General features: G+C 41.3%; 2 protein-coding genes across 2 annotated transcripts; both read left to right on the forward strand.

Annotated features, from left to right (window-relative positions):
- On the forward strand, window positions 1–6,417 carry swi5 (SWI5 homologous recombination repair protein). The gene is made up of 5 exons (XM_066713132.1): window positions 1–179; window positions 436–484; window positions 3,122–3,243; window positions 3,536–3,630; window positions 4,360–6,417. Exons 1-5 carry the CDS (start codon window positions 79–81, stop codon window positions 4,422–4,424), a joined length of 432 nt encoding a protein of 143 aa, XP_066569229.1. The 5' UTR covers window positions 1–78; the 3' UTR covers window positions 4,425–6,417.
- A 759-nt stretch (window positions 6,418–7,176) lies between these two features.
- Window positions 7,177–22,711, forward strand: slc27a4 (solute carrier family 27 member 4). Its single transcript, XM_066713130.1, has 13 exons — window positions 7,177–7,301; window positions 11,188–11,356; window positions 12,679–13,073; window positions 13,334–13,492; window positions 13,835–13,904; window positions 14,592–14,683; window positions 14,871–14,980; window positions 15,233–15,442; window positions 15,908–16,034; window positions 16,159–16,296; window positions 16,583–16,747; window positions 16,943–17,089; window positions 17,358–22,711. Exons 2-13 carry the CDS (start codon window positions 11,196–11,198, stop codon window positions 17,513–17,515), a joined length of 1,932 nt encoding a protein of 643 aa, XP_066569227.1. The 5' UTR covers window positions 7,177–7,301; window positions 11,188–11,195; the 3' UTR covers window positions 17,516–22,711.
- Window positions 22,712–22,955: the final 244 nt, after the last annotated feature.

Genomic DNA, 22,955 nt, shown 5'->3' on the forward strand with positions numbered 1-22,955 from the left:
TTGACGTCAAATCCAGAGCGACACGGCAAACTGGAAACAATCGCCTCCTTTTATAAAGAAGATGGTGATATTATCATTATGGACTCAGAAGAGAAAGCTACATTGGATTGCCAGGATGCCGATTGGACTAGCACTCCTGGAAAAGCAAGGGGTTGTTTAGCAAGAGGACTGGGGAGAAGGTAGTACGATTTAAAACATTATTTTTATTTGACGTATAAGCTAATAATTGCATTCAGTTGTATATGTAATATAGCTAGCAATATACGTAGAGTGGTTTTCGTTTCGATACAACTAAGTAGTACTGGTAATATTTTTGTAGAAAATATGTGTAGGTTGCTTAGGTCTACAACCACGTATGACTACCTACTGTAATAACACGCCGATAATAAACTATTTTGACAACCAGTATAAACAGTGTCTGTTTCTTTTGATTAGGACACCTTTGGCAGCATCAAAGAAACTGAACTCCAGGTTCAAATCCCCTGTAAGTCATTTTAATTATTGTATTTTAAAGGCACACTTAACGTGAAACGGGGTCAAGTTTTACTTCTCGTCAAGCCAGTCAGTCCATTGCATTTGAACTTGACCGCTATCCCTCCAGACGTCCTTTGTAAACCGCTAGTGGGCGCTGTTATATGCTTTAGACTAGGAGACGTAAAAACACTGGGTGGGATGTATGTTGAATGCATGTGTGAGGCGATTCTTTATGTTTTGGACAGAACCATCTGTCGCAATAAACAATTTAGTTATTTCATTGAGAACTGAACTTGTCCTGGTGCACAGAGGTGTATATTATTATTATTATTATTATTATTATTATTATTATTATTATTATTATTAATACTTTCTCTTATTAAAAATTGTGTGGCACACCTAAAATTTGAAAAAATTACAATGGCAAATTTGAATTAGGGACAGGCAACCTAGTGGTTTAATAAAGTGTTGTTGTCTCCAAGGTCTCTCCTATTGCTATCACTCTATAGAATAAAGATGTTTATTTTTTTTGTTCTAAGGTAATTAATTGCTGTATGTATTAAACTAGGATCCCAATGTTTATTATTATTTAAAAATCCTAAATTAGAAAACTTGAAAAGCTAAGTTTTAATTTGGATTACAGGCAGTGGTGTATCCAGTACATTTTAAATGGAGTGGTCAGATGGGTCAGTAGTTGTTTTGGGATGGCACTTATCAACAAAAATACTTATGAAATGTGTTCAACTGGTAAAGGGAGCTAATCACCCTATTCTAGGTTACATTTATTGACATGACATGTTTGGACAAACATTGAGTGCCTTATCATTTTAATTAGCAGAACAAGGTTTCACTATAGTTAGTCAAATCAACGTAGAACTAATAATTTCGTACACTTCACCTTCTAGACTGTGAGAAGACTGAAAATCCCATAATTCCTCCCTCCATGTTACATTACATCCAAACAGTGCACACCGCAATGTTTCTCCTAATTACTATTCCATAAACCCTCAGTTCATCATCAGAACAGATACACAATTCATGTCAAAGCTCAAATATCTGGAATGGCTGATGGAATGGTTAGTAAGAAAAATGACATCTACTGCTCACAGGTCACTTAACACTCAGTTGTAGCGTAACCTCCTCCTCTTATCCCAAGATAATTCTAAGTAGAGCAGCCTTTCATGAGCAAGTAAACCATAAGTTCAAATGAGTAATGTATAAAATGAGTAGATAAAACATTGAACAGTTGACTACAGTATCCCTTATAAGGATCTACTGCAAGTGACAAAAATGTATGCATTACACTCAACTTTGAATGTTGTATTTTGGGATATTAATGTGCAAATATATATATATATATATATATATATATATATATATATATATATATATATTGTGACAGGGAGGGGGTTAATTGTCATTCCCTGTCTGCTTATGGACTGCAGGTGGTTGGGGTGATTGAGCAATTAAGGTCAATCAACCCCAGCAACCTGACATATATAAATAGGGGTGGGGCAGAGGACAAAAGGAGAGTGTTGGGCCGGTAGCAAGGAAGTTGTTTTGAGCTGACGGTTTGGTTTGTTTTAACTGTGTAGTCAGTGGACCAGCTGGTGTTTTGTGTTGTAGTTATTTAGTATAAAACTTTGGTTGGCCCACGCACCACATTTTTTTTGGTTATTAGATCTTTAAATTGTGAAGTGTAAGATATTAGGAGCTGGGATTGTTGGGACCCGCCCTGAAGAGTGAGCGCAGTAAAGGTTGGGTTCTGTCAGGTCACAGTAGGAGACCTGAGAAGAAAATAGTACTGTGAAGAAAACAAGTAAATAAACTAATCCCTGAACCCGTGGAGTACAGCCTGGTTTTTCTGCCTCCCTTCGGACAAAAGTAGAGGTAACAGTAACGGGAGAGTCCGGGCTTCACAAAATATATATAATATATATATATATATATATATATATATAAGCGGCAGTAACACAATTCATCCCTCAAATTAAAATATTACCCAAAAAAGTGTTACCAAGGAAAGAAGCACTTCTCTTTAGTTTCCAACACACAACACAACACAACTCAGACATATATGTAGTTATTGAGTGACAGAGCACTTGCTTCTTATCCCTGTAGATTTATAGATACCACCAATACAACTAATAAACCCCTGAATAAAGAGCCATTTGGCTACTCTTGAGCTCAATAATTGCAGCAGGTGCATCACACATCACAACACAATTATTTCATGAGAGCTGTATCCAGTGAGTGGGCAGGCAGAGAACACAACGTCACAAGACAATCATTTTACGACAGCTGTATCTTGCGATTTGTTATAGTTTCTAGCAAACCTATTCACACTTTCATCCAAATTCAAGGCCTTTGCCCTTCTAAATTATACTCTCGCTAGCTTACACATTCATATAACATTAGACAAAGTGGTTTTGAGATGTTATTTGCTCACCTGTAACAGTTCAGTAGTTTCCAAAAGATTTAGAGTAACAGCAGCATTACATTATATGACTGAAATGCATATCAGCCTTGTGTGCTTGCCGACAACATTGAGTCTTAGCCAGTTGTTGGATGAGTGCTCTATTGTTACCATGATTACACTTACAATTTTTTGTGTGTTTCTGTTTTTGTGTGCATGTGGATGGTTAAGCTCCAGACTTCTAACACCTCCCAGTCTCCTGCAGCGTTGCAGTCCAGCGTTGAAAAGGAGGTGGAGGATCTTAAGAAGAGACAAGGGGAGTTGGACTTGGAAATCACACAGTTACAGACTGAGTGAGTGATGGATACCTATTTTTAAAGATTTCCATATTTCTATATAAAAATAAATCACTTTTGTGAGAGACCCAGACAAACATTAACCCTGTATTTCCCCATAGCATCCAACATGTTTCCAGTTATGGTACAATGATCCTGTGGGTAGCATTAAAGCAGCAATATGGTGATAGTGAGAACACTAAAGTCAGGGGAAACAAATAATTGGATTGTTGAAATGATCATGCAAACTCTTGCCAGGGTTTCAGTGTCTGCCACTAAAGGGAGGTTTGTTATGTGTTTTTATTTCCAGAGGGTTGTGTGTAGAAGAGCTGGACCAACACATCAGCCTGCTTCATGAATACAATGACATTAAAGACACTGGACAAATGCTGCTTGGCAGGCTGGGTAAGGCCCACTTAACAGAACTAGTTGTGATAGTTTTGACCCCCATGTCTTTTTAGAAGCTCAATCCTTCATCTAAGTAGAAATGTTTCTTTCGTGCATTTATTACATTTGTGACTTATCTCACACTTGCAAATCATGTGAGTAAATGTGTGACGGTTTCTACATTTCACCACAGAGAATAACTTATTATTTCTGACATAATCTGACCAGGGGCGGTAAGTCTTTATAACACTGCTGTGGCACCATGGCATGGAGACATCTGCTGCTCTGTAATTATTTGTCAGTACAATTGGAGAAACACAATATCAGTTTTTTGCATAGATCATTGTTTCCATAAATTTCTGTTCAGCTGATTTTTATGATCCATGTCCTCCGTTCATTCTGGACTGCAGAGTGAAAAGAGGCGATTGGCCTGGCAAGTGTGTCTCAGTCAGTGTGTGCATGTGAGTGAGAGCCCCTAGAACTACTTCCTGCTTTCAGATAATGCTTGTTACTGTGACTTGCATTGTAATGAAACATCAACTTCCTGCTGTTACAAGAAGTGTTGGTAACTAAGACCATACTTTTCTTCAGGATATTTGGTTTCAGATGCAAATGCCAGCTGATCCTTTATTATTTTCCCAGTCCGTGGTTATTTAAGGACCCACATAACTGGACAAACCACAAGGTTAAGTTGTTGAACCGCAGGATTGGTTGTTGAACTCACAGCTCCTGTTTCTCCTTCTGCAGCAGCAATCCGAGGTGTGACAACAAAGGATGTGTATCGAGACTTCAGCATGGATTTGGAGGACTAATGTTTCTAGAGGAATGCCGTTCCTTTCTCCCTCATCCCGCATTGTCCTACTAAAGAGCATAATAGGGTAGCCTAATTGAAGATGAATTGAAGGGTGGGGCAGCAGAAAAAGTATTTCATAGTCTTCATGTAAGCAAAAAGACTAGTTTAACACACCATGGGTTATTTACAGTTATCGTTGGGGGCCTGCTCTATTATTCAAGACTCACCATTACAATCATAGTACTCAGATGGACGTTTTCCACTGGGTAGAAGTCAGATGACTCTGATAATCAAGAGTCCTAAGTCTTTAACACATTCATCATATTTATTGTTCAATTTATACATGTCAATTTATTTATCTTGCTGCTACCAGATATTTAGCAGAGAATATGCTTATTAAATTAAGACAGAGCAGTCTTTCTTGAGGCCTCGAAGATACTGTGAGTCTTTACAAGTGGAGCTATAATATTACACTGATTAATATACTGCCGTGTTGTTTGAGCTTGTCTCCCAACATCAGCCTCTGGAGGTGCAGCAGTTATCTCTTCCTCAAACACTAGCGATCGATGAGCAATCTTGAGACACAGAGTTGGACGCAGAGTTCCATGTATTGTCATAGGGACAGACTGGTTAAGGAAAAAATGCAAAAATGTGCTCAGCATATTCAAATTATTGTGTCCATAATCATCTGCCATCCATGCAACTTTCATCAGTGCTGCCTGCACATGTATATGAGTTGTTGGTCAATGGTCATGATCAATGCTGACTTATTAGCTGAGTGATAGTGGGGAAATGTGGAAGTGGTGATTTATGACTATAAATGAAAGAAACTATTACAGCATATAAGGGCTGTCTGCATAAGACAAATATGAAGGCAGAACACATCCATGTAAGACAGACTGCGATATTTCAAAGACAAATGTACGTATATGCGTGGAAAAATACTAATATTTGAATAATTTCATTTTAAATGATAAATGTTGAAATATCTCTCCAGGAAGTCTTCCATTTAAAAGGTGAACAAATAGTTTACTAAGTTTCACAACTTAGAGAATGCCATCAATCTTACCAAAGTGACTTTATTGCTTAATTGCACTGAATATCAAGCTTTTGGTATATATGACACATATTTGGTATTGTTACTACGTGGCTTTAGGTCAAATTGATAGTTGCTTGGCCAATGTTCAGTCACATCTGTAAGAAAATTCTGAGATTTCAAAAGACTGACTTTCCTTATAATTACGTCTTTCCTCCCTTGTGTTTTGTTTTCTTCAGGGAGTAACCAAAATAATTAAGCTCTACTGTACAACAGTGTCCAAGCTTCTTTTGAAAATGTCCTTAAATAGAGCTGGGCTTGCCTCCCCTCTTCCTTCTCTTGTACAAATCGGTCTTTCGCACACTTCAAGATAATGAAAACTGCCGAGAGTCCTGTGAAGGAATAGGTCTGTGCATTTCGCCACATATTCTCCTGGGAGTCTGAGGTGATTAATAAAAGTGGCCTGACCTGTGGGAAGCTGTGTGAGTTTCTGGCCTTGACAGGTACAGTGCAGCAGGTTGTGAATGTTGCCTGAGGGCCTGGAGAAATGGCTGTTAACCTTGGTGAGTCAGGGGTTTTGGTGGAACACTATTGTGTGTAAGGAGCAGACACTTTCCACAGCCCTAGATGAATAAAGAAATGTGTTGATACTGCTTAACAAGTAACCAGTTCTGTGAAATAGTTTCAAATTGAAAGTGTTTTTTTTTTTGTATGTAAGGGTGGGGAAGCATAGCTGTGTGAAGGAGCCACAATTCATTTTGGAAGCTGGGAAATGGGAAGGGGGTCTGGAACTACTTGTTTATATACTTTGAAACCTGTAAATACAATTGATTTCTTCATGTAGTTTATTTTCAATAGCCTGATTGAATACATGTCTGACACATCTCATTTTACTGTGTCCTGTGTTAACACCACTCAGTGTAAAACACTTTTGAGTTATTTGTTCAACATGAAAGGGTTCATTGTGAAAATAAAATTTTGCAGACTTTTATATATTTAAAATTGAATTCTATAGTCTCTTATTTTATAACTGTAATCACCTTTTCTACTGTACACATTGTACAAGCTGATAAGACTTAATAGGAGGTTACCCATGTACACTAGTTGTACTCTAGCTCTTAACCATTTGGTCTTGGTACTGAAATTATAAAGAATACTACTTCATGATTTATTTATTTTTTTCCTGTGTATTAATTAATGCAAGTTAATGATAATGTTCCTGTACTGGTGTCCATAATGAATGGATCAAGCATATTCCAGAGAGAAACAAGCAAGCTTTGCATACTAAACAACATCAGGGAAAAAACGTTGCAGACACAATCACTCACAATCACTGTATTTAAATGTCTCAGGCTCATGCATATGGTCCCTGCACGGCCACGGTGCTCATATTTGATCCCAGTGCTATGATTTGAACAGGCGGAGCTCCGAGGCCGCATTTTCCTGCGAACCTGATACAGTACCATGTCCCGCCTCCGCCGGCGAGAAGGACCCTGGAGGAAGCCTGATTGGTGGAGGGCCTGTCTGTCACTGCCAGTGCAGAACGCCGGTCGATGCGGAGGGGGCGGGTGCTGTAGATAGGGAAAATTAAAAGGTCATTGGGAAACACTGCACAGGTACACAAAATGAATGCGGAGATAACATCAAGAGGCTAAATAACATGGGAGCAAAGTCGAGCTGACACCACATCAGGGGGGTTTGTGCAATACGCAGTTCTCTCCTTTTCTTGCAGGATCCGGGGGTGGTATGCTCACCTGCCAGGGAAACGTATAAGCGGATCAAGGTGGTCGGTACTGGGCGGACTGGTTTTCTCATCTGGTGCAGCACAAAGTTTCTGGATCCCTGGGTTGTGAAAACGAGGTATGTGTCACCGCAGCCCAGCGGGATGATTTCTTCTCCTCTTTCTCTCTCTCTCTCTCTCTCTCCTTGCAAGCGGCCGTTTCCGGGTCCTCCATTGCTTTATTATAATCTATTCTATACATAGCCCAGGCTTTCAGATCCCACTGTCCTTTAACAACCTTGTCCATTTCATTGCTCTCTATGATGCGTTTAAGCTCCCTAAGCCGGAAAATTGATTAATTTGTGCCTGTTTACGGTGCTGATTGACTAGAGTAGCACGCCGAGGGGACAATGCGGTGCCTGCTTGTAAATGATGGCCAGCTTACATCGAGCATTTTGGGATCATTGATAAAAAAAGGGATGTAGCTCAGCCGGGCACCTCCACATTTTTTTGCCACAGCAATGCGCACCGTGTCCTTGCGATTGATACAAGCGCGTCAATTATGAATGAATGTATGGCGGCTCGTTGAAAACAAAGCGGAAACCCGTGTGTGGGAATATTACAGCACATGTATCTGAAACCTCCACACATTTATGTCATCCAGCCTTCGCTATACGCAGGTGGACATCCCCGGCTTTAGAAATGAAATAAAATGTAATTGGCGTGTGTATGTGACCTGCAGGAGACATTTCTAGACGGCTGCTCCTGCATCGTGGCCCAGGCGCTGTTGCTGGATGCGGTGCAGTCATTGCGGCTCAGTACAGTACAGTCCCACGGCAGCCTTGGCCACATGCTGTCTGGACTGTCAAACTCCGTGAGGCTGCTGTACACGGGCTCTGACCTGCATGCGATGCGAATTAAGTCCTTTCTTTGAGTTCAGTGTACAGGCGATCCACGCCACTCGAGAAACAGATGATACACATTGTCTGTACAGGCATATACAGGCGCTGATGTATAGCCTTAATCTTCAGTTTTTCAATGCAGGAATGAAGGAAGTCTAGAATTTAGTTCATTGGGGTTATGGTTACATTTTGGTCATAGTGTGGGTTAGATTTACCAGGAAATGTAGAGTTTTGTAATTCATTTTAAGTAAGACGAGATGAGTGTCAGATTGGGAGTTTGATAATTTGGGGTTGGCTAGGGCTGGGGTTTTGGTCAGTTAGCACTAAAATGGAGTTGGCCTTATGTTATACAGTGTAATACAATAGTGTATATTAAATTGAGTGTTCCCTTTACATTTGATGCTGGAAGCTCATTTCAGATTCAAGATTTAGGCCTATAATATATATATATAAGCTGTTTAATTACTTAATTGCAGATCTCAATATTAACATAATAATTTAACAGAAAATCCCAAATCGGAAAAGACATTTGGCAAATCATTTCATAGACCCCTGTAAGACCTTCAGATTGCTACTGCCTGAGTCCTTAAAGCCACTGTGCCAATTGTAAAATTTCCCAGACCATGTGCTATCGGAGTTTGAGGAGGATAAGTCTGAAAAGAAAGTCTGTACCTGCAAAAATTAAATGACCAATGATCTCCATTTGATGCATTAACCTTTACCAATTAGGCGAGATTTAAACGGGGGGGTGTACAGGTATTCATATTATTATATTACTATCCACATTTTATACTTTTAACAAAAAAAAAAGCAGCAGCAGCAGCAACAACAATAACAACCAAAAAAACGTGAATCAATTTCTCATCCACTCTCCACTTTAAATCCCATTTCCTAGCTCCAGTTTGCTACAGGTTAAAAGCCTGGTACAGTACAATCAGCCCTTCTGAGAGAATACTCAATCCACTGCTCTTTAATTATTAAAGAACAACTGTAATTTATCCACATGGACCCCTAATCACAAAGTGACAATAAAGCAATGCAGCCATAAAACTGCTTGTGCTGTCTGTTTCCATAGGCTAAGAAGTAAGACCCAGATGTAAGGCAGTTCTCCAAAAAAGAAATAAATAATATGTATCCCATGATTCAAATCAGTCTTGTGGGCGCTATAGGATGGAATAAGTAGATAGCCCCCAAATGAATAATATACACTCACCTAAAGGATTATTAGGAACACCATACTAATACTGTGTTTGACCCCCTTTCGCCTTCAGAACTGCCTTAATTCTACGTGGCATTGATTCAACAAGGTGCTGAAAGCATTCTTTAGAAATGTTGGCCCATATTGATAGGATAGCATCTTGCAGTTGATGGAGATTTGTGGGATGCACATCCAGGGCACGAAGCTCCCGTTCCACCACATCCCAAAGATGCTCTATTGGGTTGAGATCTGGTGACTGTGGGGGCCAGTTTAGTACAGTGAACTCATTGTCATGTTCAAGAAACCAATTTGAAATGATTCGACCTTTGTGACATGGTGCATTATCCTGCTGGAAGTAGCCATCAGAGGATGGGTACATGGTGGTCATAAAGGGATGGACATGGTCAGAAACAATGCTCAGGTAGGCCGTGGCATTTAAACGATGCCCAATTGGCACTAAGGGGCCTAAAGTGTGCCAAGAAAACATCCCCCACACCATTACACCACCACCAGCAGCCTGCACAGTGGTAACAAGGCATGATGGATCCATGTTCTCATTCTGTTTACGCCAAATTCTGACTCTACCATCTGAATGTCTCAACAGAAATCGAGACTCATCAGACCAGGCAACATTTTTCCAGTCTTCAACTGTCCAATTTTGGTGAGCTTGTGCAAATTGTAGCCTCTTTTTCCTATTTGTAGTGGAGATGAATGGTACCCGGTGGGGTCTTTTGCTGTTGTAGCCCATCCGCCTCAAGGTTGTACGTGTTGTGGCTTCACAAATGCTTTGCTGCATACCTCGGTTGTAACGAGTGGTTATTTCAGTCAAAGTTGCTCTTCTATCAGCTTGAATCAGTCGGCCCATTCTCCTCTGACCTCTAGCATCAACAAGGCATTTTGGCCCACAGGACTGCCGCATACTGGATGTTTTTCCCTTTTCACACCATTCTTTGTAAACCCTAGAAATGGTTGTGCGTGAAAATCCCAGTAACTGAGCAGATTGTGAAATACTCAGACCGGCCCGTCTGGCACCAACAACCATGCCACGCTCAAAATTGCTTAAATCACCTTTCTTTCCCATTCAGACATTCAGTTTGGAGTTCAGGAGATTGTCTTGACCAGGACCACACCCCTAAATGCATTGAAGCAACTGCCATGTGATTGGTTGGTTAGATAATTGCATTAATGAGAAATTGAACAGGTGTTCCTAATAATCCTTTAGGTGAGTGTATAATGCAACATAACGTGATCACGTTAATTAATTGGAGGAATTCTTTTGCTGCTCTATTCTACCAGGCTCTAGAATCAATAATCATTACAAAGTATTGACACTGCAGGTTTTATTACACTGGAACAACCATGGCACTCTTCATCGCTGTGAGGTACCGAGGCACGTGTCCAGCCTGATGAGGAAAAAGTTACAGTACACGCTCCCACCACATTTCCTTATCAGAGATATTATAACCACTATCTGAGGCTTACCAGTGCTCCTTTTTTCTTGTATCTGCTTGTACTGCAGACAAGTATCACTGCAAAGTTTAGTTGTCTTGTCTCATCATTTTGGTCGATAAGTATTTAAAAAAAGAAGCAGCAGGTTTTGTGGTTATTACCTTTTTCATATCTGCATCTTCCTGATCTATATAGTCATTTTAAAACATCTTAATACTATTAAAATAAACTGCTTTGATATAGGGAGATTCAAACTGCAACAAAACAGGAAGCACAAAACACAGTGGCAGCATCCACAGACCCAGAGCCTGGGAGCTTGGTTTTATGCATCCTGCAGTGCCTGTTGCAAGTGATTTATATTTACTGAGGGATAATTGAACAATGCTAGTGTTTGGGCAAGCGGGGGTGCTAATTGCGATGGTCAGGATTCTGTGATGCAGTGCGTACAGTGGCTAACCCCCTCTTTCTTGGCCACAGGTGTCACGATGTTTAGACTGGCGAGCTGCATGGCTCTGTTCTTCCTGCTGAGACTAATCTGTGGCCTGACCTGGAGTCAGGTGATTCCTGGCCTCCTCATCTCCTACCTAGGATCCGGCGGGTGGAAGTCTGCTCATGTCTTCCTGAAAACCGTGGGACGAGACTTACAGTGAGTTCCAGCTGGCTTTGTTTTTGCTCTGGTGGGGCTGTGGGCAACTGTGGTACACGAGAGGGTATCGCAACGCTACACTACATCTTCCCGTGCATGCCGCTAGGTCTCGTATCTAAGCATCATTGCAGATGGCATTATTCCTGACTGGCATTCTGGACTGAGTCCTGTGTAATCCCCTAGCTTCTGGTATCTGTTTTAATGAATGTCACTTAAGCATGCATTAAAGAAACAAATGCATGTCATTCTGATTCTGTCCACAGAGGTCAGACAGCAAGGATATTTAAAAAAAATATGGGTTAGACCTTAGCACTGAGTGGGATAAGCATTTAAATCTAGTGGCTGGGATAATTTGCTTATACAGTTGCTGCTAACTCTTTGAATTCATTTTCTGAACCTAAGAATGAATGGCTTCGAACAGGTTGAACTGCCATAGTAATTTTGTCACTGCTAAACTGTGATTTACTTTATAATTACAAATCTATATAGGCCCTTATTCAAATATAATTCATGGTTTCCCCCCTATAAAGTAGATTTCAAGGTGAAGCCTCTGCAGTCATTGAGCCCTCTTCTGTTTCTGGGCTGGCATTTGAGTAAAGTAAAATGCACACACTTCCGATTTTCCTAAGCAGGTGTACATTCCTATACAGTGGTTTCGGTGTAGCAGGTTTTACTAAAACAGGAACATCTGCACGTGCTTGAAGAACAGGGACGGTGTCACTGGGGGTGTCAGGATGCCTTTACAAAGAGTCATGGACAAGGTTAATGTTCGAACCACTGAAGTTTGTGCAGCATTGTCATTTGAGTGTTAAGTAGAACTTGAAATGAACAAAACCTTAATGCATTGTTTCCTGGACACGCCTCTGAAATTCCACTTCTCAACCCTTGGCTGACTGAGATTACTCAAACACATTTTTTTTTCCTTAGTCACAGTCTAGTGCAGTTTTTCCTGTTCGACCCAGATCACCCCATAGATGTATGAGGCTGAGAAAATAATGGCTTCAGAACTGCTATCATGTTTCCTTTCCACTAAACCACTTCAACACAGATTTTAAAGGCATATTTTGGAAAGTAAATGTTTCAAAGGTGAAAGGCAAGCAAGAGATGATGTAGGTATGACAGAGACATGGAATGAATATATTTATCTCTTGAATAATAGTAGGACAAATAAAACGTCTTGGTAAAAAAAATCCTGTTGGTAGTACTGCAAATGGAGCTACTGGCACAGGCAGATATTGAAGGGCCTGCCCCCTGTTAAAACCTGCTGTGCCATCTCTACTGTCATCTAAGTCAAAACCGTCCCGTGTCCCTCTCCTCTTTAGCGCGGCTGGTGTCCTCCTGAAGGTGAAGTTCAATGTGAAGAAACACCTGCGGCAGCGTAACACCATCGCCAAGATCTTTGCGGAGACGGTGAAGCGCCACGGGGACAAGACCGCGTTGATCTTCGAGGGCACCGGCGAGTCATGGAGCTTCCGCCAGCTGGATGAGTACTCGAACCGCGTGGCCAACCTGCTGCTGGCCAGGGGTTTCGTGGAGGGGGACGTGGTGGCGCTCTTCATGGAGAACCGCAACCAGTACGTCGGGCTGTGGCTGGGCATGGCCAAGATCGGCATTGAGGCGGCGCTCATCAACTTCAACCTGCGGCTGGATGCCCTGGTGCATTGCATCACCATCTCCAATGCCAAGGCCGTGGTGTTCGGCAGTGAGCTGACTGATGGTGAGGAGAGTCCATTAATCCAGACAGAAGCTTGGATTCAAATGGAAAACTGAATTGCCCGCCAATTGCAGACTGCAAACCCCAGTATTTGATGATGGGATTTTGTTGGCCACCGAAGAACACCTGCGGCAAACCAGCTGGGGGCTTGCAATTTGTGATTTGGCGGGTGGGGGAAATGTTTGGACTCTCACCAAGTCTGTAAGGTGTGACTGTAGTCTGAGCTCCATTGATCTTAAACGGCCTCTCTCGTCTCTTTGCAGCGATGCGAGAAGTCCACAGCTCCATGGGGCGCACAGTGAAGATGTTCTGCTCAGGAGACTGGTACCCACACAAGGTGCCTGAGGGGACGGAGTGCCTGGAACCCCTACTGACTGCAGTTCCCACCCACCAACCCAGCCCGCCTCAGCGCAGCTTCACAGGTAAAATCCATCTGTCTCTAAGGCGGTTAACAAACTGCTGCACTGCTACTGTAGTAGTAATGATATTCACCTCTGTCCTGGTAAGCCGCAGGCATCCATATTTTAAATGTGGCTAAAGGCCTGGTTATTTAGACCTCATAAGTCAGTAATTGATGTAATTAAGTACTTAAGAACATGGGTAGAATAAAAACCATTAATAAAAGATTAGAAGAATGTTCTGATCCTTACAGTATTATGTAATTATCTCTTTGTGGGCTATAAATGAAAAGTTAAATGTATTAAATTATGTTCTTTGAAGGGGAGTGAGATTAATCATTGTTTTTATTTTTCTGTCTCCCACAGATCGTTTGTTTTACATTTACACCTCTGGAACTACAGGGATGCCCAAAGCAGCTATTGTGGTGCACAGCAGGTGAGTGTTCACGGGAGGTAAAGACCCACTGGCCTTTGAGACGCTAACAATCCATTCTGTATTTCCCTCTGTAACTGGTGCCAGTTTTGCATTGCTCCATTATATCGTCATCTGATCTAAAACCTGCCAATGGGGAATATACTCCTTTTGTTCAGACACACATTATCTACCCTATTGCATAAAACTGAGAACTGAAACTGGGTCCGAAAGCAAAAAGGCCTATTTTTCAGTGGATCTGTGCGGTCCTAGTAAATGTCTGCTGATTAAATCACTGAACATAGACCCTTTGTTTCCCCATGCCTTTTTTTCTTCTGTCCTCTCTTTGCTGTGTCAGCCTCTCACCTCTGCCAGTATAGATATTGTGAGATGTTTCTGTTGAAGCATCTTAATAAATTTATTTAACAGAAAATATCCAGGTAAATGTAGCAATAATATGTTGGTGATATTCTACACCCATTCACAGCAGAAAGAAAAATAACAATTGCTTTATCTAGATTTACCCCTGGTTGGAGTGTGAAATCGTTAGAATTATAGAAATGTAAATAAGAGAGACTTCATTTACTGACTTCACAGCACACAATAAATACTGCATGTGGTCATTTTTTATTGTTACTTTTTGCTAGCAAATCGCTTTCAGATTTACGGAAATCTCACCCTGCTGTCTCTCTCTCTCTCTCTCTGTGCCAGGTACTATCGAATGGCAGCGTTGGTCTACTATGGGTTCGGGATGACCTCTGATGATATCCTGTATGACTGCTTGCCTCTCTACCACTCTGCAGGTAATGTACACAGATTTACAGAGCTTGGGATGCATAAACTTCAGTCTTTTTTTCCACTGTGTCACTTTTTCAACTATTTTCAGAAGCAATTTGCCCATTGAAACTTCTACTAGTAACTCAACGATCCATTCAAACTTTATTAAAAATGATTTATAGTTCACTTGTCTCACTCTCTCTCTCTTTCCAGGGAACATTGTTGGGGTAGGACAGTGTCTCATCCATGGGATGACTGTGGTCATTAAGAGGAAGTTCTCTGCCTCGCGCTTCTGGGATGACTGTGTGAAGTACAATTGCACTGTGAGTGTCCACAAAGCATAATGTCCAAGGGCAGGAGTGTCCGTATACTGTCTTGAAATACCAACGCTGCCCTAAAGACCCGGAAAGTGCTAATTTTGACCACTTGGGTTAAATAATTAGTAGGGCTCCTACTGTGGGGAGAGGAGTTGCAGTGTTATGTAGTGTCTAAGATGTATATATTTATTCAATTCAGATTTTGTAACTCGGTTGTGTTTGTGAGTGGAGGTGAACGGTTCTGTTGTTGTGATTCAGATTGTGCAGTACATCGGAGAGATCTGCCGCTACCTGCTCAACCAGCCAGTGCGGGAGACTGAGAAGCAGCACAAGGTGCGCATGGCCCTGGGCAACGGGCTGCGCCACTCCATCTGGGAGGAGTTCACGTCCCGCTTTAACGTCCCCCAGGTGGCCGAGTTCTACGGGGCCACCGAGTGCAACTGTAGCCTTGGCAACTTCGACAACAAGGTAAGCAGCTCTGGGGCTGGCAATGAGGCTGTGGGCCTGTGGAACTGATGAAGCCCTGGCTGCAGCTTAGATTGCTGTTTTCTGTGTTAAAGGCCCTACATGATATAGAGGCTACCAGTTACAGATGTCTGTGCCCCCTTTCTGGTTATGTTGCACCAGCATTAATCAGGGCTGCTTGTGTCAGTGAGGTAGGGTGCTGGTGTTATATAATGAGGGTGTTTCTGTTGCTGTGCTCTTGCCAAAGCTACCAGACATTCTATCCTAAATGGCTGCTGCAAAGCCTTTGCAAACCCGATTGGTTTGAAATGAGGAGTGGTGTGTAACCTGGATACATCTTGGCTTCCTGAACAGGTTTATTTCTTTTTCTTTTCTGCTCTAATAGTAAGAAGGACAAGTGATAATCCAGTGGTGTATAGCAGTCAGCTATGTGATCATAACACGTGCATCTCTCCTGTGTGTTGGCAGGTGGGTGCCTGCGGCTTCAACAGTCGCATCCTGCCCTTTATCTATCCCATCAGGCTAGTGCGAGTGGACGAGGAGACCATGGAACTGATTCGTGGACCTGATGGAGTCTGTATCCCTTGCAAGCCAGGTACTACGACTGCAGCACTTCTTATTGATGTATTTATTTCCATTTTCTAACTGCCTGTTTTTGGAGGTGGTGTCTGTGTGCTGAAGCGTGATTCTCAAAACCATACGTGTGCATCTCTCCTCAGGGGAGCCAGGGCAGCTCGTGGGCAGAATCATTCAGAACGACCCCCTGCGCAGGTTCGATGGCTACGTCAACCAGTCGGCCACCAACAAGAAGATTGCACAAGACGTCTTCAAGAAAGGGGACAGCGCGTACCTTTCAGGCAAGTAACCGATGGAGCTCCCTGTGGACGTGGCGTATAAGGACGTGTTGGGTACTGCCGAGCTTTCAGGAACAATACGCGTCTGGCTCCATGTGTCCCTTTGAACTTTCAGTTCAATGTTCAACATAGACCACAGCAGATGTATGTTATTTGAAAGCTTCTACTTCATCACACATTCATAGCAGGATCCTGCTGCGGATGTCAAGGTAGAAATGGAGTAAAGATGGCTAGCTTGCCTGGGGACAGGAATTTTACCCATACTGAGTGTCTGTCTGTCTGTCCTTAGGCGATGTGCTCATCATGGACCAGTATGGCTACATGTACTTTAAGGACAGAACTGGAGATACGTTCCGCTGGAAGGGAGAGAATGTGTCGACGACTGAGGTGGAGGGGACTCTCAGCCGCATCCTGGATATGACCGATGTGGTGGTGTATGGGGTCGAGGTGCCAGGTAACTCCTCCATTTCTACCATACTGGTTCTTCTGGCAGTTTGCTTATACTGTCAATGGCATGCCCATGCTGAGACTCTTTTCCTTGGTGGTGTATGAGAGAACCTGATGATGTAGCAAGATGGAATAAGGCTGTTTCATAAATGTTTTTCTCCGTGAGCGATTTCTTCACATTGTTCTTGTTTCTGTCTCTCAGGAGCAGAAGGGAAGGCTGGCATGGCGGCCATTGCTGACCCGACCAACAGAACAGACCTGGAGAAGTTCAGCAAAGATGTCGAGAAGGCGCTGCCCCCCTATGCCCGGCCCGTATTCCTCAGATTCTTGCCGGAGGTCAACAAGACAGGTGGGTCAAGGGTTACAACTTTTTATTCATTCACAGCTCTAGAGCAGATTTTCTTGACAAATGGGGACAAAAAATAAATAAAAAAATCCATCTCTGCATTCTTACTCAGACAGGCAGGTAAGCATCTCTTTTAATAAACTTGGTAACACACATGGCAGCGATAATGTAATCTATGTGTTTATTGTAATGTGAAGTACTCTCGGTACCCGCTATATGAATTGTATTATTCAGCTGTAATGTTCAATTCCATATTTCTCCTTCCTTGTAGGAACCTACAAATTCCAGAAAACAGACATGAGGCGGGAGGGATTTGACCCCAATGTGGTTTCTGACAGACTGTACTTCCTGGACCCCAGCAAAGGGAAATACATCCGATTGGACGAGGACCTGCACCGGGGTATCCTATCATTGAAGCAGAAACTGTGACGTCCATTGCCGATTTTCCCCGTTACCTCCGAGCCTGGAGCTGTGAAACAGGCTTGATGAAGGGTTTCTGTGGCGGACAGGGTTACAGATAAAATAATTAAACTCATGCCATTTTAAGGAAAGAGGGACATAGATTTGGGGCAGAAATGGATGCACGAAGAGGATCAAAAGGGCAGGATTTGCAGTTCTGGTTTTCAGAAAGCAAAAACACACAAGAAATCTTTATTCCACTGGCCAGTTTCTATTGAAAACCCCTTCTCCCTTATCTGCAAGGTAGCAGTCTGCTCTGGCAGGCTTGCCAGTGTGCCCAGTCATTAGCTGCAGTTGAAGCTGCTTGCCAAACCGTGCTGTATACTGTAGGAGAGATGCAGTGACGGGTGTGAGCTACAGTGGTATCGGGATATGGTTACCAGTCAGAATACCTTTTGGACCTGCAGTTTGGCATGCAGCTCCATGCTTCAAATCCCAATTTCAGGTTAAGTATGCAGCTAGAGTCAGTCTTTGCATGTCAAAATTCACAATTCGTTAGTGTAATATATCTGGGATATATAGTATATCTCCAATCGGTATATTCAGTGCTTTACTTTTCAGCCAAATGCAATATTTTTGAAACTTTAAATTGAAACACATTGGTAAATATTTAAATACTTACTTTTGCACTATATTTAAACGTATGCCAAAATAAATATTATATTTATTTTTTAAAATGTTATAACTTATGTTTATTTATTTTAAATAGATTTAAGGAGGACACATTATTTCCAATCCCCCTTATGAAATGCAAACCTCTTATTTCCCAGTTGTATTCCTGTCACTGAACTTTAAAGTCTTTGATGGAATATATAGCTGCTAACTTTAAGTCAGTAGGACTTATTTGCTGTTTACAAATGTTTTGTAGTGTTGCTTTAGCAGTGCATATTCAGTTTATCTGCAGCGTTTGGGGAAAAAAAACCAAAACAAATTCTAAAACATCTCGCAGGTAAATGTCAGGAAGTGTCCAGGGGAAGGCATTTAGGGTTGCACAAAGTAATAAAGCACAGTGGTGAAGCATGAAACCCTCAGGTGTGTGCAACCCTTGTATTCTTCCTCTGAATTCCTCTCAGTGAGCCTCATGAAGTTGATGTGATATTATGAGTGTCCATATATAAACTCTGCCTTGAGGGTTCATTTAAAAATAACCAAAGCCTTTGTTTCGATCAGAGTTGGTAACGTCATATAACAAATGTATGATCAATATACCTGTTTAAGCACTGCTAAAAAATATATATGTATAATTACAAAATCAGGAAGATTATATAAAAAGTAGGTATTCTCCTTAAACTATGAACGTGTTAAATGTGTTTAATGCAAGTATTCGATAAACCGGTGAAACTTTGCAATTTGATCCTATTGCTGGGGCCAATAGAGACGGCCTACTATTGTGCTGATATTCAGTTAAATCTGCAAAAATTTGACGGACAGCTTCAAATCAGTGACAGCTGGCCACATTTGACAGCAAAACTGTCCTTTGCATATAAGGGTGAAAGGGTTAATCTCAATGCTTGGATCTGTGAAGAAAACATCACCAAAATCATCTTGGGTTATTTTTTTTATATTGTGTTTGTTTGTGTTTATGTTGAAGTCTGAAGCTGAAAGGCAAGGACCAAATTCCACGTGTGATTGTTTAAAAAAAAAAAAGACAAAATCTTGGTGCTATAAATGTAAGATACCCAGCCTCTTTACTGAGAACCCAAGAGGGCATCCAAAGATTGTGTACCCCCCTGCTCACAGATTTGTGTGCCATGTAGTCTAAGGAAAAAAGGAGGGACAATTCAATAAATGTATTGTTTTTAGCCTGTATGAATGCAAGAGCCCCTTTGCTACCAGACTCACCAGAGCTATGACTATGACTGACTTGGGAAGCTTTGGCACAGGATGTTGTCACCCTGTGTTCGTCCTTGGATATCCCAGAATTCCTGGCTCTTCCTCGCCATCATGCTCTGTACCTGAACCATCCTTTAAATCTTTAAAAGATGATCCTTGCAGTATATTGGCAACATTATCCATCTGCTACATTACCAAAACTGCAAATAAATTGGGGGTAGGGGAGGGAACTGCCAGTTTCTGTCTATAAATTGGGTTAAACCAATGCAAGGAGCCGTCCTCATAGCATTTTCCTTTTTGTCTCCCCCAAACCCCCCCCCCCTTTTATGTTCTTTCAGTATTTCCTGAGCATTCTTTTGTATGGGATATTTATTTATTTTTAAGTGGAGTGATGGGGGTAGAAAATGCCAAAGGGGTTACGGATTGCTTCCTATAACTGCTGATGAACACCAGCCAAATCTCATTGTGATCATCTGATTCCTCACTCACAGGGTTGCAGCTTTTATTCATATATAAATACGAACCCCCCCCCAGCTTCCTCAAATTAAACGTCTAGCATCCCTGGTGATTCATAAGAGCTTTTCTGCAATCAGGCGAGTGAAGAGTACTAGAGGCACACTGCTTTTGCTGATGAATTATTGTTGATTTTAAATGTTGAATGGGTTCTTGTCTTTCCTCCTCTGTGTGGAGTTCTGTTTCTGATTGCCCCCCTCCCCCTCTGTAATATGTTGTTATGGATTAATGATTGATTTGTTGCCAATGATAATACCAGACTGTTGTGCCAGTGTAGGCTCAGGGTTCATGTAATCGGCCACTTGTGCAAATTTGCCCTTCTTGCATTGCATCTTAGTTTGCACCCCAGACTGAACTTTGAACGTAAAATTTATAGCTAGCTTTACGTGCTGGTTCAGCTTGTTCGGTGACAGGAGTTATGTTGTTAACACTTGTTGTTTGACAGCAAGGCAGTCGCAACAAGCAGCATGAAACATGAAATCCACTAATTATGCACATGGCAGCTTTCATTCTCATTGACTTCAATCATGAATATCCTTTTGTGTAGCAGAATAGATGCATCTTTCGGGACCGACACGTTTTTTTGCTTATGGCAACAAGGTGGTTCTCGCTAAAGAGGCAAGGTCTGTCCATGTTTTGTTGTCAGAAAAGTGTGAATGTACATACGCTCTCCTGCTGCTGATCCACCGGGCAGACTGACTTCACTATGAAACGTCACGGAAAATTCTTGGGCACTGTTGGAGGATGATTTTATTTTTAAATAGATTTTTAAGCAAGTTATTTTAAATGTTTTGTTTGTGTGTTAGCTGTTTTCAAGTAAGCTGTTCTTGATTGGTATATTTGTTTTTTTCTGTGTGAAAATGAAGAATGGAAAGGGAGAGGGGGTTGTCTTGAAGGCCTGTGAAGTAAAAGTGGCCATGAGGGGAGACGCACAGCAGTGCTGTTCATGAAGTTTTAAAAGGGAATCGGTATTAAGGAAAAATAAAAGATCCTTTAAAGATCCCAGAATAAGCAAGTCGAGTCAATGAGAGCAGTTTGAATGATTCAATACAGATGGCAGCCCTGTACAACCCAGGGTGTGTGCCTCCTCCCTGGACAAACAGTGCAACTGAAGGCTGTTTCAAGGTGACATTTTTAGTGCAACTTCGTAAATCGGGCAATTGCATATATATTATTTGTTCGGTCAACAAACCCTTGGGACAAAAACTTGTTTGGCTTCGGGAGATTGAAAATCCCAGTTTTATCCTAACAGCCAACTCTGCCCCCTTTAAAAGAATATCCATACACTGTAATTTCTACTACAGAATTTGCTTCTTTTTCTTTTGGTTGCTCTCATCCTCATGTGCTATATTATAAAAAAAAGTAATACAAATGCATTCGTGTTGTAAGACAATTTTAAAGATCCAAATTGATTATTTATTAATGTATTTAATATTTTATAAATGTATCCTATTTCAGAATGTTAAACTGTGTGTGTGAAGGGTGAAGGTTTTATTGGGGTTTTTTTTTTTGGCCATGCTTGCTTTATCTTCATAGGGGAGGAGAAATTGCCTGAAGTTGCTTAAAAGTAGTCATAATAATAACAGCCTGAAACGTCTGGTCAGGGCAGCCCCCTTTTACAAAATGCTAGATAACAATCTTTTATTGCACTATTGTTCTTTTTTGGTACTCAGGAATAACAGAAGCAGCAAGAAAGAAAGTGTGTGTAAATACAAATATCTTTAAGTGGTAAAGGAGTTAGTAGCACTGGTAGTGAAATAGATATGGCCTTTCACGGTTAAGGCTACTGTATCCTTGCCTTGGGTTCTAAAGCTCCCAGAATCTATTCTCCCAGCTGTGTGTACAATGCAGCACTGTGCTTTGTTTCTTCCTTCTGGAACAGGCACATTTCAGACCATGAATCAATCTATAGACGGTGATGGCCAAATCCGGTCTCCCCGTGACATGTTCTGAATACTTTGCATTTCGCGTACCTTAATTTCTCTCGTCAGCCATTGTTTGGAAGGCCTGCCTTTTGAATGCCTTTTCACCCCCATCAAATACTTCACTTTCATACCACGTTATTGTTTTGGTTCCCTTATTGTTCAGCCCATAAAATGTCTTTTTAAAATGGGTCATGATGAATTAATAATTTTGATAATAAATAGAACACTTAGTCTGATACAAAATAACTGATTTGATTAAAATGAATTGGATCAATCTAAAGTCCTTGGCCCTTAAAAAGAAGAACATTGTGTTCTTTTGTGGATAACTGAATGGTGAAGTGGTTTAAAATAGTGAAGAGAGAATTACGATGCATATTGAACTGCTGACGAACGCTTGCTTAGCATTAACGACTGGATGAAAATCCTCATGGCTAATATTTAGACTCAAGCAGCATGGCAAAGACATTCTATGTAATGGAAATGTCAATAAAACTACATGAACAACATTACCCAAATTCTATTTTGAATTTTTTGGATGGATAAAACCTAGTATCATTCTTTATTTTCTACAGCTGTGAAGTACCCATTCTTGCAAGAATATATAATGTTCCTACGCTTCTAGAAGGAAATTGGGTGCAGCGTTTTCAGTAGTGATTTCAAGTATTTGTATTTGGATCTTACTGTACGTCCAGGACCTAGATTTTCCACTGGGGTTGCTGGTAGGCTGGTCTGGGAAGCAGAAATTACCAAGGCAGAGGATACAGTGGCCACAGACACTACATGACGCCATTTATCTGTGTGTTTTGAGTTTCATCATAAACATTGGCTGTAAATCCTGCTCAGAAGCAATATGGCACCTGGGAGTCAATAAATAACACTATAAATAACCATGAAACCGAGCAAAATTGTCTTATTAACGGGTTATTCTTTACCATTTTATGTCTCCTCTTATGTATGATCATTTTGGGAATGCGACTTGACAGGTATGCATCTCCACAGTGTTTCTCGGTTCTGCGATATCATTAAGAGCTGTTCTAGGTTGTCAGTTTTATCGGCCTCATTTAAATTCTCAAGTCCCCTTTGAAGTCTCAGTGGGGCAGAGGAGGTTTAATCAAACTGATATAGTATGCTTTGGGAAG

This window comes from Amia ocellicauda, chromosome 9 (assembly GCF_036373705.1).
Source record: "Amia ocellicauda isolate fAmiCal2 chromosome 9, fAmiCal2.hap1, whole genome shotgun sequence".
NCBI lineage: Eukaryota > Metazoa > Chordata > Actinopteri > Amiiformes > Amiidae > Amia > Amia ocellicauda.